Here is a 16,524-nt window from a genome sequence, read left to right on the forward strand (position 1 = left end):
GCCCGTGCCCTGGGGTGTGCACAGGGAGGGTGGTTTGGTGTCCGGACAAGTCTGAGCTGTCTCTAGAGTCTGCACAAACGGGGACAGTTTCAGACAGTGTGCAGAAAGCAGGAATCCTTGGTCTAGTGGGAGGTGTCCCTGCCCATGGCAGGGGGGTTGGAACTCGATGATCTTTGAGGTCCCTTCCAACCCAAACCATTCTATGATTCTATGATTCTATGAATGTGTGGTGAACAGTTAATGCATCCTGTAACAGCAAAGCAAGACTGAGCAGCCCTCTTCTTCACAGGGAGAGATGCAGTTTGCATTTAGAAAAATAATATTTAAAAAAAAAAAAAAAAAATCATAGAGGCCCTTTGTTAACTAGTTGGTACGTGATCTGCAAGAGCTGCTTGAGACAAATGACACCGTAACTGATGAGAGGCACCAGTGGGGCAGTGCCACTAAGACAGTGTCCCTGCATTTGGCGGGTCGCCTGAGCGAGCACTAGTTTTTTAACAAACACTACGTTTTCTTTTCTTTCTTCCTTCTGTAGTGCCACCTGGCGTCTGTTCCTTGAATGGAGGTGAATTTCAAACCCTGTCTTTTTGGTGACCCTCTGGTCTTTTGCACCTACATCTTTCGAAGGCCCAAAAGATCGGCCCTGTCCGGCCTTTGGGATGGGTGCAGACACACAACGAGTGATCTCAGGTGGTTGGGGGAAAAGCACATGGTCCTGCTTAGCTGAAGCTCTCCTCCTTTCTGCCAGCCAGATATTCCAAATAAACCTGCTTTTACATTCTTATGCCATCCTCCTTATAACAATATTAACATTACCATTACCAATTTCACTGTTTCGTGCTGATAAGCAGCGGCTGGTTTGCGATGCAGCTTACTGATAAGTTGCCGTGTCAACCAGAGAAAAGGTCTCTGTGCCATCTGACACGAGCTCCAATCTGTTTTAGCGTTGCTCTGTTTTCTACAGCAGGAGAATATTAGATTCAGATCCTGGTGCTTGTTTTCCCCAATGTCATGTCTCAGCGTTTGTGTTTTACTTGTCTCATTTCTCTCTCTTCTCTGGTACTCTTCTCTTCTCAGGTTGCAGTTGTTCAGCTGCACCTTCTACAGCTAACTGGTAGAGAAACATAATCTGGAGAACTCACCAGCAGAGATCTCTCCCAACCGTCTACAACTTGTTCTTATCATGCAGCCAAATGGCTTCTTGTTGTTATGAAATTACATTCTAGAAGACCAACTCGGGTTTAGACACCAGAAATCCAGAGTTTGCTGATTATACGCTCTTTCCGTCATTTCCAGATGAGAGTTTTAGTTTTCAAAACATTAGCTTTCTTTGGACAACTTTGCACATCTCCAAGCAATGATTAGTTTATCCTTAAAATGTAATAGGTGATTAGAAGGAGAGAAAATTTATGATTAGCAGATGCACACAATATATATACTGAGCCAATACTTACTAACATAGATAGTTCCCTTATTAAATTAATTTTTTTCAAACAGCCTGCTCAGAACCTCTTTCCACTACTCTGCATGAAGACATGTGGAGTCTGTCATCTGGAATTACAGCTACATTGATGTATAAGACCCAGAGTCACTTCTCACAAGCATAAGCCTCCAAGTTCTCAACTCCATGCTGGAACAAGCCTCGGGCACCCAGTAGCCTCCTCCCTATGCCCTGCTTTCCATGTAGGAATAGGCAACGTGTGGGGCCCAGATGTGACCAACTCTGCACTCCCAAGTAACCAAGCACTGCCTATAGATGCTTTATAGAATTTCTGCAGCAAATGTCAACGGATAAGCACAGGTAAGGCTGTAATCCTGCTGCACATCATGAGGAAATGCTTATTTTCTCATACATACCTGGCCTTTTAAAGAGTCAACACCACTGCAAAACAGGTAATAGGTATGGGGATAGATAGATGCGGTGGTGGTGTTGTATTGTCTTTGGTAAAGAATTGCTATAGCTCCCCATAACATAGGGCCTTACCATAGTCACAGCAAATGGAAATCAAGAACCCTGAGCCAAGGCTGACTGTGTAGCAGTACTCCTGCCTCACATATGCAGAGTAGCCTCTAATTACACAACTCCAGACTTTTTCTTTTTTCCCCAACACCTTCAGATACTGTGAAGTCCTCCCACGATAAACATGACCACCTTTCTCTTAGGCAAACATAACCAGGCACTTGGAATCCTAAGGTGTCCATAACTGAATGCAGATGCCTCTTATTGTATTAGACAATTCAGGAAAATTTCTGATTCTCAGCTAACACTGATTTTTCAAGTATAAGCTCACACAGGGTCTGGTGTTGAAATTCTTTCTCCATTCAGTAAAGCAGACTGTGTTGGAATTACCCAGTGTAAGGTTTTAGGTCTTAACTGTTTGATAAACAGTTCTGTCTGGTTTCTGTTATGTTTCTATCCAGCAGAGGAAGTGAGTGGGAAATGAAATGAACCTGCACAGTATCCTGGACTGGACTCTGCTTTGCCTGGTGATTTGATCACATATTTAGTTGTCTCAGAGTGTCTGTATAAGGCAGGGCAATAGTCCTTGCTATTCTGTTCTGTAAGAAATCAGAAACAACTGAAGGCAAATCTCATTTCTTCAAATTACCAGCAGCCCATTTTGAAGAAAAGATATTCCTGAAGAAGATTATGCACAAAGATTATGCTACTCTTATACTTTCTCCCTTATAAAGCAATAATGATAACTGTAATCATAATCCAGTGAATTCCAATCTTCATGAGAAAAACTATTATTTCTAGATTTTTTGGAATATAATGTTCACTATTTTTTCTTACACTGAGGAGAAGAGAGTTTTCTGGCTTTTAAAATGCTTTTGGTATTAGAAAGATAATAATGAACTTTTTTCCTCCAGTTTAGGAAACCTGAACAATCTGTTCATAACAAATGTATGCTGCTGGTGTGCCTTCTAGAGATGTGCTGAGTACATGTCCCTGTCTTTAAATAGAAAGCAGTCAAAGGATAATTGCAGCATTTAAAAACACTGAAAGCATTCTAAGTAGGAAGGAAAGATGCTTCTGTGGTTAAAGTATAAGAAAATATCTGGGTTATATGCCCGTGCTGGGTAGACATTTCCTTTATAACCTTGGGCAAAAATGTTTCATCTGTGCCTGTCCACATTTCCATATTTTATTCTGCGTAAAATGGGGATTCTAACCCTTTTCAGCCTCAGAGAATTCTAAAAATTTTGTGCAGGGATGGATATCCTGAGATGGAAGGTGTTATCCGACTGTTATTATAAATGGAAACACAGGATGTACCTACATAGGCTCTCAGTTAAGACCTGATCTAATTACACAGTGGAAACCTAAGAAACAGAGTTAACAAACCTCATTCTCAGAGGCTCCAGTTACCATCTGATTGTATCTCTCGTGCGTATTTATGTCTGCCTCTGGGAGCCTGACTCTCCTCAAATATGCTTTTAACTGCCTCAGATTTTCAGGAGGGCGGAATTGTTGAGATTAGTTTCTAATCCACCAGCTGTTACATTTAAGGAACCTTTGAAAAGCATAATACAAAATAAGTTACCTGCAGAAAAACTATCCTGCCACAGGACAAGGTAACATCTCTGCAGTTAGGAACCAGATGTGGTTCCCCTGCTACATCACACACCTCAGAATCGGCAAATCTTTGTAGCTCCAGTGCTGCTCTTTTTGTCTATAGCCCTTCTATTGCTACTGGTTCAACAGCAGTGATAATAAACCGTACTTTGAAATTCTATAGCATCCTCTAATCTGAGCATCTGGCAGTTTGTAATGTAGGCTTAGATTCACAAAGACATTTACAAGCCTAAAACCCAACAATGTTTTAACAGCCATGGGGACATGCATTCCTAGGTCCCTTTGTAAATTCGAGCCTTAAAAGCCACTCTGTTAGACCAATTAATTCCACCTCTTAATAGAATATGGTAGCTTTTTAACCAGGCATAGCAAAATGATTCAATAGTTTAATGCAGGAAGCAGAGAAAAATACCAGGTTTACTAATTTAGATACACGGGATATTAATCATCAGGCTACAGTGTGGAAGCAGGAACTCTAGGAATTGTTCTTATTCTCTTACAAAGGCTGTGGAATGAACTTTGTTTATGTCTTTCCTTACAAATGCATAGTAATATACACAGACTCCTCCTAATACTGTGAATGAAGTCAGTAATCTACTAGAATTACAACGGAAAAAAGCTCAGACTGGTATGAACAGGTTGCCCAGAGAAGTTGTGGGTGCCCCATCCCTGGAAGTGTTCCAGCCCAGGCTGGATGGGGCTTTGAGCAACCTGCTCTATTGGGAGGTGTCCCTGCCCATGGCAGGGGGGTTGGAACTCCATGATCTTTGAGGTTCTTTCCAACCTGAACCATTCTATGATTCTATGAAGTGCAGTTTAGGACATAGATGCTCAGCTTTAGGAATATGAATTGTTCACTAAAACAGTGAATAGCAATTTTTCTTCCAATATTTGTAGGTAGATGAAGCCCAAGATGTATTCTGCAGGGGATATTGTTACTTTGACAGTCATTTTTGTCTGCAAGTATGGCACATATTGTTACAAAGTGACTAATTAGTACACTCAAACCTGCAGGAAAGAAAATGAAAATGTTTTCCTCTACTTTTCAAATTGTTTACCCTATACATTTAACACAGGTAGAGATATAGTTAGTTTCATCATTTTCTTGACTAGTTCATTGGAAAGGAAAACAATCAGTATCAGAAAAACTCTTCAAACACTGAGAGGAGAGCAGAAAAATCAATAAACACTTTAAAAAGCATTAGAGAGTGAAATCTTCAGACTGGCCCCTTAAAGAGTGCACTGCCAGAGAACTCCCTAAATACAGCTAGCTCAAACACACAGCTAGCTCATCACAAGATGAGATTTGCTTATGAGTCTATGAATATTTTCAACATTTAAAATAAAAGCACAGGAAGAACTGGTTCCTCCTTTGCCAACTGGTTGCTGTCTCTTCTCCCCTGTGATTTAAGGAAAAACACAAACCTTGACCTTGAGGCTTTCAGCTCACACAGAGGTGAAGGTCGGTATTGGCATGAGAAATATGGACCTGGGGAAATGAGTAAACGGAGTGATGTTAATAAAATACAGTACAAGAAAAAAGTCTCTGATCTTACTGCTTTATAGTGAAACCAGCTAAAAATTACCTTGTCATTCCAGCTTGAACAGGAATTCCTGCAATGTAGAATTTTGTTATTGAGTTATGCTATACATATGTGCCATAATGAGTTACTTTTGCCTAGTGATATTACCACATTCATAGAAATGATCTCCCGACAAATACAGTTTTATTACAGAGCTTCATTCTCCAGGCTCCCTTCCAAAATTATTGCTCTGCTTTTTAAAATTAAATAGCTGTCACAAAGTGGCTTTAGCTTTCAAAAATATTTTGACAGCGTTTTGGGGGGTTTTGACAACATTAGAAGAGTTCTTGCAAAACATTTTCACCAAATCATTTTCTGGTAGACGATGATTTGATGTGGTATCTCTACTGCAGCTTCATATATGTAACATGGCTGCGATACTAGGAACTTAGAAATATATTTGGTAGTTTTATGGAGCTTGTTGGAAGGTCTGTTTGCTGGCTGTAGTTATACTATTCATTAGGAAGATATATAATGCTGTCTATCCCTGTGTGATCAATAACATTTAATATTGAGTGGGCTTCAGTGTGTGTGTGCCTGTATATCTTTATGTTGGAAAGGAATTTGGCTAAGAAGTACTGGACTGATAAAAATTAAACTTATCAGACAGTGGAGGCATCACCGGAAGAAAGAACTGTTCTGAGAAGCAAAACATTAGTAATACTTCCAGTTTATAGGATAGCTAGTATTATTCATCTAAAATTGTGATTTACTACAAATGCTGAAAAAAATCCAAAATAAAAAATTACAATGTCCTTAATTAAGTCCTTATATAACTTAAATCATAGCTCCTGGCATCTCTTAAGTATTTCAAAATACAGGTTTCTTTTTTTATATACATCATGTCAATTCAATGGCCTTTCTGTAGGTACATGGTATTATGGAACACACTTCAGGCTCTGCAGTCAGTAGGAGAACAGCTTAAATAGTTTTGAAAACAGAGAGGTGGTAGTAATATTGTGAAAGTTACAAATAGGCTGTCATGCAGAACTAACACACTCAGGAGGGTTAAACTGTTTGCACCAAACTCCCTCTTCATCTGAGCCCTACTCGTGAGCAGGCAAAACATCTATTTGCAATCAAGTCACAAAATACTCATACTAAAATATATAACCTTCCACCAGTTAGGTCTGTGGTCACCTTTAATAACCTTTTAGTACTGCAGACTCAGCATAGCAGGGCTCTAGGCCATTATAGGGTTGCCTGTGTGGAAAATATATGCTTATACAGAAGCCAAATGGTGCTGGAGCCAGAAGAGCCCCAGATGCTGCTCCTCCAGGGCTGCCATATGCTAAATAAGGCACAGACAGTATCCTCCAGTCTCCAGCCACTCTAATTCTTGATATTGGTTACAGGACACACACACAAAAAACGTCTATCTCTCTGGCACAGAGAAGTGCTGGGGGTGTCAGCATGATGCTCTACTGATTTTAGTGTGTCCTGCCAACAGCTAGAGCTATCTAAGGTATTGTGCCCTGTAGACATAACCATAAAGGAGTTAAGAAAACTGTATTGCTCTGCTTTTTAAAGCAGAGCCTTGGGGTTTTTATAAGGGTAAGAATATTTTCTTAGCATTATTGCTTAGATTTAGAAAGCTTAAGACCAAAAGGGACTATGATGCCCTCCAGTCTGATCTTGTGCACAACACAAACGCAACGCAGTAGCTTCTGTGTCAGTTTGTATCTGGCCACTAAGCCTGTAACAAAAGGCTGATTTGAAATGTTTGAGATATAGAGAAAGTGCCATGCTCTTAAACATACCTCTCTACCAATTGAATATCCTTATTGAACTAAACCCATATTTTTTTCTAGCCTTATTTTGCCAAGCTTCACCTTCCATCTCCTGCTGGATCTCGTTGTACTTTCTTCTGTTATAAAGCTATTTACTATCAAAAATATGTTCTTTATGTAGCAGCTCTGAATGCAAGTCTCTAGGCTTCTGTGGATAAACTAAATTCCTTGAAAGTCACTGTCATAGTTTTAAAAGCATGCATTTAACTATGCTAACTGATGGATTTTCTGCACTATGGAAAATCTGAATGGCAATTACCCTTTTTTTTTTTATTGTCCAGTGCTCAGAGGCCAAGCAGCAAGGTGAGCTGAGCTTATAGCTATACGGTAAGAAAGAATAGTTGATATTTTTTCTTTTTCATTTTTCACAAATGAAAGAAGTTAAGACATGATTCTGTATGCCCATAAAAATGCTGGGGGATATCTTAGGCTGATTTATGTGATCATAGCTGTACTGAAGCTGGTAAAACCACAATAACCTGCATACACTAGCAACCTGCCTTATCAGAATTAGCAGTTCTAAGACAGGATTGCAGGATTAAGTCTTTTCATTAAGAAAAAGCAACGACTTCTGTGAGCAGCAGAACTAATGAGGCTTAATTTCCTCTATTTCCCAGCAATTTGCATCCCTCCTGCCTCCTTCTGACTACCTGCCATATGACTTCCAGAGCTTCTGTCCCTTACACCTTCAGTTCCTGTGTTTTCCACCTATCAGGCTGGGCAAGAAGTAGGTGGTACTGTAGCTGGTTCAGAGCTAGATACAGCGTGCTATCCAGGGTGTGTATACCAATTAGCTGGTTTGCTAATAGCAAACACAATAGGGAGAACTAAGTTCTTACCTTTCTTTGCAAGGGGGCACTAACTTGGACCTTAGGAGCTCAGCCACTGAATTCCATAAGACTTTTAAGTTAATATCTTTAAGAACTCTATCCCTCTATTAAACCTGGTTGAAAGATATCCAACAGCTATGAGGAGGCACGGACACACAGAATAACTGTATAAGCCTCATTTCCTTTAGGAAAAAGAAGGTAGAAATGAAAGGACACATTTCCAGTAATGTAACGGAATGAACGGCTATTACAGCACTTCAGAAGCAGAATGTAGGATGTGGTTTTGCTGAAACTGAAAAGCTTAGATTAGTAATTGTACTTTTGCTTGCAGGCACACACATGTGAGCCCGTTTTAACGACATGTTCTTATTGTGCTGCTCCGTAATGTGTTCTGGTTTCAGAACAGTGACACAATTGCCACAGGTAAAACAGCCAGCATGACCAGAAAGAATGGGTAATATCCACAGGGTGTTCGTAAGTGACTGGATTCCCTTGGAATTTAAAGATGCTGTAAAGCAACACCACTTCCTGATATTATTGCCAAAGTTTTTTTCTCCTATGTGAGCAATCAGATTTGCTGCTTGATAGATTAACACATTTCATGATGGAATCTAAATCTGAAGTGACCATCAGCAGCAGTGAGTCACCAGCTTTTTGTAGAAAAACAACTGCGTTTTCTTCAGGTGGAAAATGGAACAGAGATTCTTCCACTGCTCGGTAAAAAAAAAAAAAAAATCACACCATCTTTGAAAGTCTTTCTTTCAGAATTATTAGAAGTGCAGTTTACAAACCCTGCCCTTATTCACATGCAATAAAGTTCTGATACCTTTATTAATTTTAGGTTCTATCTTATTTCTCAAAAGACTCTAAAGAAAGCATCACTAGGGTTTGAAGAGTTATAATGGGAGTGGTAAGACTATGATAGTCCTACTACAATATACCAAGTAACAAAAAGACATACACCCTCAATGAATTTCAGTTCTTGGCTTGTCATCATGATTAGTTTCTGTCAGTAACGCAAGTGATGAGCCATTGTTTACATTTATAATATTCCCATAATGAAAGGCCTGCGTGTATGTGTCCATAGAAGGCATACACACAAAACGGTGGCTATTCAGAGATAATGAAGCCAACAGGGGCTGCCAGAAAGAAGTGTGTTGCAGAGCAAGAATACATTTGTTTACAGACAGTGATGCACCAAGCCCACCTGCCTGCTGCAGCGTTTCAAAGCACCTTGTACAGGACAAAGCAGAGGTGGGTTACACAGAGAGCTCCAGCAACACAGGGAGAATTATAATTCCCTAATTATGTATTTTGGACTGGACCTGGCATGAATTTATCATAAAATCATAGAACACTTAGTGTTGGAAGGGACCTTAAAGATCATCTAGTCCAACCCCCCTGCCATGGGCAGGGACACCTCCCACTAGAGCAGGTTGCTCAAAGCCCCATCCAGCCTGGCCTTGAACACTTCCAGGGATGGGGTATTCACGACTTGTCCGGGCAATCTTTCCCTCACAGGAAAGAATTTCTTCCTGATCTCTAATCTAAACCCTCTTTCAGTTTAAAGCTGTTACCCCTTGTCCTATCACTACATTCCCTGATAAAGTGTCCCTCCCCATCTCTCCTGTAGGTCCTCTTTAGGTACTAGAAGGCTGCTATAAGGTCTTCCTGGAGCCTTCTCTTCTCCAGGCTGAACAACCCCAACTCTCTCAGCCTGCCTTCCTAGGAGAGGTGCTCCAGCCCTCTGATCATCTTCATGGCCCACCTCTGGACTCGCTCCAACAGGTCCATGCCCTTCTTATGCTGGGGGCTCCAGATTTACTGAAGAAAAGACACGGAAGACAGACACCTTGGAAAGTCAGTGTCAGTGCCAGGGGGTGTAAGCCTGAGGAGCAGGTCTGTGGGAGGACCACAGCCTCTGCCCGGCCAGACGGAGGCCGAGACCTTCCCAGGGGACTGGAGGGTGCATGGAGGCTGTGGGTTGGGCATCTTCACACATTTTTTCAGATCTGCATTGGTTTGTCACTACTTTGCGTTCAAGAGTTACCGACATTACACCATGGGGGGGCTGCGCTTGGCTCCTTCTTCTCTGGGGAGGAGGAACGAGTGAGCCTGATCTCCCCAGGATTTTGAGGGATGGGTGAGAGGGCGTTTTCCACAAGCAGAAGGCTGTTGCCAAATGGGAATCTTCTATTTCCATTTTGGGGATTTTGGGGGTCATTTGGGGGATTTGGAGGGATCTTTTTTGGTCAGGGCTGGTGCACATCGCTGGCCGCTCCACCGATGGCCTAGGCCCGGTCACCAGCGCATCGCCTCCGGCCTGGGGCCCTGCGTGCCGCCTCCCCGGGGTGCGCCAGGCCCGGCGGCCCCTCAGCCCCGGCAGCGGCAGCAGGGACAGGGACAGGAGAGGGGGGTTCGGCGCCTCCCCCGGAACCTCCGTTCGGCGGCGGCGGCGGCGCGGCGGAGCGCGTTGCCGGGTGCGCGCAGGGGCATTGTGGGTGCGGGGCTGGCGGCGCTGCGGCTTTCGGCGGGTTCTGTTAAAATGGCGCCCTAGGCGGCGGGCGGGAGGTGTCGCCGGGTCCTTGCGCTGCCGAGCCGGGGGGGCGCGCCTCCTCTCCAGCCTCCCTTCCCTCTCTCATCCCGCCGTGACCCTCCCCGCCCCGACCCGACCTCCTGCCTCCCGGGCGGCGATGGCGACTCCGGACCAAAAATCCCCCAACGTTTTGCTGCAGAACCTCTGCTGCCGCATCCTGGGCAAAAGCGAAGGTAACGGCTTTTCTCCCGCCATTCCCCCTCACCGGCGGCCGTTGGAGCCCCGTTGAGCGTGGGGGTGGGAGGAGGGTGTGCAAGCCCCCGGGGGGGTGACGGTGAAGGGGTGAAGGGGTGCCGGGGAGGGGGCGGGTGTCGGCCACGCCGCGGGCGGCCCCCTCAGCCCCTTCGGCGGGGGTGGTGTCGGTGCCCGCCCTGGCCCGGCGGGGCTTGTGGCGAGGAGGGGGGCTAGCAACCCGGGCCATTCGCCTTGGGCCTCCGGGCGGCTCCGGGCACGGCAGCGGTGCCGTCAGGCGGAGCTGCGGGCGGGAGGTGGGCTGAGGTGGGGGATCGTGTCCTCCTCCTCCCCCACTGACGCCCTCCGCTTGCGGGGAGATGGGGGCGGATCTCGGCTCCCCGGGTGTTGGGGGCGAAGGGTGGCTGTGTACGCGGTCAGGAATCTCTGCCTTCCTCCCGTGTCTGGTCAAGTCCGGCCATTGACATCCGCTAGGTCCTCTACAGGTCCTCCGCATCCTGCTGCTGTCATGCTCCAGCAAGGGAATGAATCTCTTTGCCTGTTTGCGTAAGTTTCTATCTGTTGCAATCAAGGCAAAGACTCTGTTTTTAGTAAGCGGTTGGAGGGGGGAAAGGAAGAGGTGCATCTCCCGAGTCTCCTGTTTTAAGTTGCTCTGTTTATAAGCATTGTTCACCAGACATAGCTTTTGTTCTGTCTATTTTCTTGAATGAGAGATGGCTTTCTCCCTTATGAGTAGTGGCTGTAAAGTCTTTTATGTGCTCTTTTCTGCTTCCATGCCATTCTCTTCTGACAAGTCACTCCTGGTTACCTTTACGTATTTCCATGACAGCAGCTAATAATATTGAATATTGACTTCTTGTAAAGAATTGGGTTCAAACCAACTAAGATATGGCTTATAAGTGAATCACAGCTATCTTAGAAGTCTAGAGAATTAGTGACAAGGTGCAAAAATACTTGTTGTTTTTCTGTCTCTCAGACTTTATGTTTACTTTACTCTTGGAGACAGCACCTCATGGTCTCACACACCATCCTTGTCTCTGAATTGGAAAGGTATAGCTTTAATGGATGAACTGTTAGGCAGATAGGGAACTGGCTGGATGGCCGCATCCAAAGAGTTGCAATCAGTGTCTCAATGCTGAAATGGAGATCAGGAACAAGTGGTGTCCCTCAGGGGTCTGTATTGGGACTGATGCTGGTCAATACCTTTATTAATGATGTGGGTTTGAGTGCACCTTCAGTAAGTTTGCAGGTGATGCTGAGCCAAATGGTGCAGCTGATACTCTTGAGGGAAGGGATGCAGCCAGAGGCACTTTGACAGGCTGGAGGTGTGGGGCCCTGTCAACCTCATGGAGTTCAACAAGGCTGAGTGTAAGTTCTTGCATCTAGGTCCCGGCAACCCCCAGTATTAGTATAGAGTGGGGGATGAAAGCATTAAGAGCAACTTTGCAGAGAAGAACTTGAGGATATGGGTGGAAGAAAAATTAAATGCGAGCCGGCAATGTCCACTTGCAGCCTAGAAAGCCAACTTTTTTCCATAAAAGGAAATGTGGCCAGCAGGTGGCAGGAGGTTATTCTGTCCCTCTACTCTGCTCTCTGTGAGACCCCGCCTGGAGTACTGTGTCCAACTCTAGGGCCCCCAGTACAAGAAAGACATGGACCTGTTAGAATGAGTCCAGAGGAGGGCCATGAAGATGATCAGAGGACTGGAGCACTTCTCCTGTGAAGACAAGCTGAGAGACTTGGGGTTGTTCAGCCTGGAGAAGAGAAGGCTCCAGGGAGACCTTATAGCAGCCTTCTAGTACTTAAAGGGACCTTGTAAGAATGACAGAAAGAGACTTTTTATGAAGGCCTGAAGTGACAGGACGTGGAGTAATGGTTTTAAACTGAAAGGGGGTATGTTTAGATCGGATACAAGTAAGAAATTTTTTACCCTGAGGGCAATGAGACACTGGAACAGGTTGCCCAGAGAAGTTGTGGATGCCCCATCCCTGGAAGTGTTCAATGTCAAGTTGCGCAGAGCTTTGAGCAACCTGATCTAGTGAAATATGTCCCAGCCCATGGCAGGGGTCATACTAGATCTTTGAAACCATTTTGTGATTTTGTGATTCATCTGAGAAGCTTGGAAGAGAGTTGGGAAGAAATTGTATTTTTTTTGTCTTCACTGAAAGGTTGAGTAGGGACTCCTTCACAGAAACATTATGTTGATTGGTAGTTGCACAGAGCTTTGAGCAACCTGATCTAGTGAAATATGTCCCAGCCCATGGCAGGGGTCATACTAGATCTTTGAAACCATTTTGTGATTTTGTGATTCATCTGAGAAGCTTGGAAGAGAGTTGGGAAGAAATTGTATTTTTTTTGTCTTCACTGAAAGGTTGAGTAGGGACTCCTTCACAGAAACATTATGTTGATTGGTTGAACTCTATGATCTTTTCTCTAAGGCCTTTTCCAACCTAAACGATTCTATGATTCTATAATCAACAGCTGTTCATTGTTGTGTTTTTTGTTTGTTTTCCAAAATCTTTTCTGTCTCCATTGCACGTTTAAGTCTTCTGCCAGGCCATAAATTTCCCATTTCTGGAATTGTCAATCTGTAATAATTCTGTGACAGGATTCCTGGTGTGAGATTTTATCAGGATGTGCAGAGTTTCTACTCTTCCCATATCTCCCCCAAATCAGTGGTAGCTTCTAAACCATTTAATACCTCTTGTGTTTTTAGTTAACCACACATTTCTTTTAGCAGCTCTTTTAATTGAATATTAAAGGGTGTTTCACATCAACTTACAGTTCTAAGGTGCAGTTTTAGCTTTGCTTTTAAAGGTGTTTATTGCTTTTAACATCCCTTGGAAACTTTTTCTGATACAGTTGGTATATGTTCTTATTTAAGAGCACTTCAGACTTTTTACTACCAGAAATGTCTAATTATTGTGCTAGTCCATCCTCTAAGAAGAGGAGGAGGAAAAAAAAAGTTGAAAAAGAGATTGTCTTGCTTTATTGCAATAGTGGAGGCTTCTGAGGACGTTATTTCTATATTGCCTAATCCTGTTTTCTTCATGACTCTTTTTCTTAGATTTGAAAGGGACTGCAGTCGAAACTCAATCTAAGCTTGTTTCTTGGTATTGAGTATCTTATCCAGGTCTGTTATATTTATTAAACAAAAACAGAGCATGGGAAGAAACCCCTCTGCATTTATCAATCAAGGTATCGGTATTGAGAAGAGGTGACTCACTTCCTTTTTGAAGCTATAGTTTCTATACATCTCCACCTCTTCTGACCAGAATACTAAGTTTATTTTCAAGCAGTATATGTGAAAACATGGAAGAGAACTCCAGTTTGTGTTATTTTTTTAATTAAATCATAGAATCGTCTAGGTTGGAAGAGACCCTTGGGATCATCAAGTCCAACCATCCACCCTACTCTACAAAGTCCTCCCCTACACCATATCCCTTAGCACTGCATCTAAACAGCCCTTAAACACAGCCAGGGATGGTGACTCCACCACCTCCCTGGGCAGCCTGTTCCAATGCCCTATCACTCTTTCGGTGAAAAATTCTTTCCTAATGTTCAATCTAAACCTACCCTGTTGGAGCTTGAAGCCATTATGTTGAACCTATTCCTGTATGCTGGGATTCTGCTTGTGTAACTAAAATATCATGTGTGTGATGAAAGGTGAAATTTTGACCCAAATCATGGTAAGCTGCTGTGTGCAACTTGCAGCCTACTACATCTGTTCACTTGTGGGTTATCCGAGGACTTCTTTGAAGTAACAGTATAAAGAAAAAAAATTGTGTGGGTTGTCTGCCATGTTTACCATCATACATATTTTTATGCATGCTGCAGATTGGAAGCCCATCCTTACCCTGCTCTTTATTCCTGTGTAATGAGGGACTCTAGCACTGAAGGCTCGACCTTCTAACATAAGACTTCTAACAGTCAACTGTAATGCGTGTGTTAGTTTGTCATCAGCTCAACTATTGATTCGAAGTGCGTAGAGGCTGATAAATCAAAAAACCTGTGAAAGAAATCTCAGTCATGAAAGGTGCATGTGGTGGTTGTTCCCCCCTGCTTTCTGTGTCCAAAGAACAAATAAAGACAATAAGGGAATTTTGTTAGTACCAGTGGCCTCTGTGGTGGTCTCCTTACCACCTAGGGATACACACATCTGTCTCAACAGACAAGTTATTTAGCATCTCACTGGTTTTCAGGCTTGTAACTCTAATTTCCTTTCAGCACGGGATAAGTTTGAAGTGTGGTATTTGTGTGTGCTTAGTGGACTACATGCAGCTTCTCCCCTCCTTGTGTACTGATGAAGCTAGGCTGCTTTGTGTATACATATTTACTTTTTTGAAGCAAACTTGACAAATACCATCACTTTAGTCTTTGGTAAGTACTTTATGATGCTCAATTATTTCTACAGAGCTTAGGGGGGAAAAAAGGCTTAGGTACTTAAGAGATCTTTATTGGAGAAATTTCTAGTAAATTTTAGTAACGCGAAGCTGAAGCTAGGTATGAACAGCCATCTTTAATCATTTGTGTAGTTAGCCTGCTGTGAATTTCTTGAAATCCTAGCTTTTGATACCTTCCTGGAGTAAGTGCTGTAGTAAATACAAGGTACTGATGTAATTGGGTAAATAATAGAAAGGACTTGAAATTTGCAGATCTAACGGTTCTCCCTGCCTGCGCATTCCCGGAGTTAGTCCTTCAGAAGATTTGATGTACTTGGCTATGTTCCTTCTCAGCACTTGTTTTATTATGTTTGTGAGGAGGCTATGCCTTCAGAAGGAACTGAAGGATTCCGTTTGTATAACGTTTGTATTTTAATAGTGTACTTAACAGCTAATGTGGGATGAGTGGCCTTGCTCTGCATCCGTGTCTACATTCTGCGATCCCATGCCTGAAATACTCCATAATCCTGATGGAGCCTGTTGTCTGCTGGGGATTCTTTTGCTTCTGCCAGTGACGGCCTTAGTAGGCCTCCACCTTCTCCACTTGTTAAAGATTTATGTTGAAGTGAATTAGTGCTATGATGGAATGTGGCTGCAGATGTTCCCAGTGATGGAGCGATCCTCTCTCTTTTCCCACTTTTTTGAGACTACCCACTAAGTAGATGTCTTGCTTAGTTTCCAGAATCAGTCAGTTGCATAAGCCTAGTTACTGTTGTGGTTTGGTTTTTTTGTGACAGCTCTGCCTCTGAGAAATTCATTACAAGGTCTACTGAGTTATGTGGAAGAACTCTGTTTAAAATAATATAAAAGTCTACCTCAATTTTTTTATTTTTAATTTTTGGTAGAACTAAGATTTGAAAGCTCTCTGTTCCTGTGCCTTAGCCAATTCTCAACTAAGGGCTTAAAGCTCGCTTCACGTGGCGCTGTGTGTCTGCAGTCACCCACGGTGGTTGGTTGGGGCTCTCTGCTGTTGGACCCATTGCCGATCTCTTTCTTCCTCATGTCCTCACAGTGCCTAAGAACTAGTGTTCTAGGGTTTTATTATCAATCTTTCTGTGTTTTATGCAGGCTGTCCACCTCACTTTTACGCTAATACCCAATCTTGCAGAGAGCTTGCCTGCCTGTGCAGTAATTTCCATGATTTTTTTTTCTTTTTTTCCCTTATTTGTGGACTACAGCAGTTATACAGGGTTGCGTGCCTCTCTTTGAACAGTGAATTTAGTCCTTCTGACAAAAAACTTCTTGTTCTTAGCTGTCTTTCACAAACCTCTTGGTAGTCTTAGTCAGAGACTTTCCAGGCTGCTGTACAAGCTTGTCAGTTGCAAGAGCTCTTTGTGTGTCCAATGGAATTGTATGGTATTGCTGTAAATATTCAAGCTTCACATTCATTTTTGAATCCTTAAAATATTTTTGTGTGCCAAAGTGCTTCTGGAGGTGCATGTGCTCTAGACAGTGGTATTTCAGTCTTCAGAGAGCAGTTTGCTACATGAAGTCTATAGTATGGCCTTAAT

General features: G+C 43.1%; 1 protein-coding gene across 1 annotated transcript in view; it reads left to right on the forward strand.

Moving 5' to 3' along the window:
• The first annotated feature begins 10,296 nt into the window (after positions 1-10,296).
• TUBGCP3 (tubulin, gamma complex associated protein 3) overlaps positions 10,297-16,524 on the forward strand; it is a 57,642-nt gene continuing 51,414 nt past the window's right edge. The window contains exon 1 of the mRNA XM_014944213.1: positions 10,297-10,552. Coding sequence (XP_014799699.1) covers positions 10,477-10,552 — 76 coding nt within the window. The 5' untranslated portion in view covers positions 10,297-10,476. The remainder of the gene's footprint in view (positions 10,553-16,524) is intronic.

The sequence above is a fragment of the Calidris pugnax genome, unplaced genomic scaffold (genome assembly GCF_001431845.1).
Source record: "Calidris pugnax isolate Ruff unplaced genomic scaffold, ASM143184v1 scaffold69, whole genome shotgun sequence".
Taxonomy (NCBI): domain Eukaryota; kingdom Metazoa; phylum Chordata; class Aves; order Charadriiformes; family Scolopacidae; genus Calidris; species Calidris pugnax.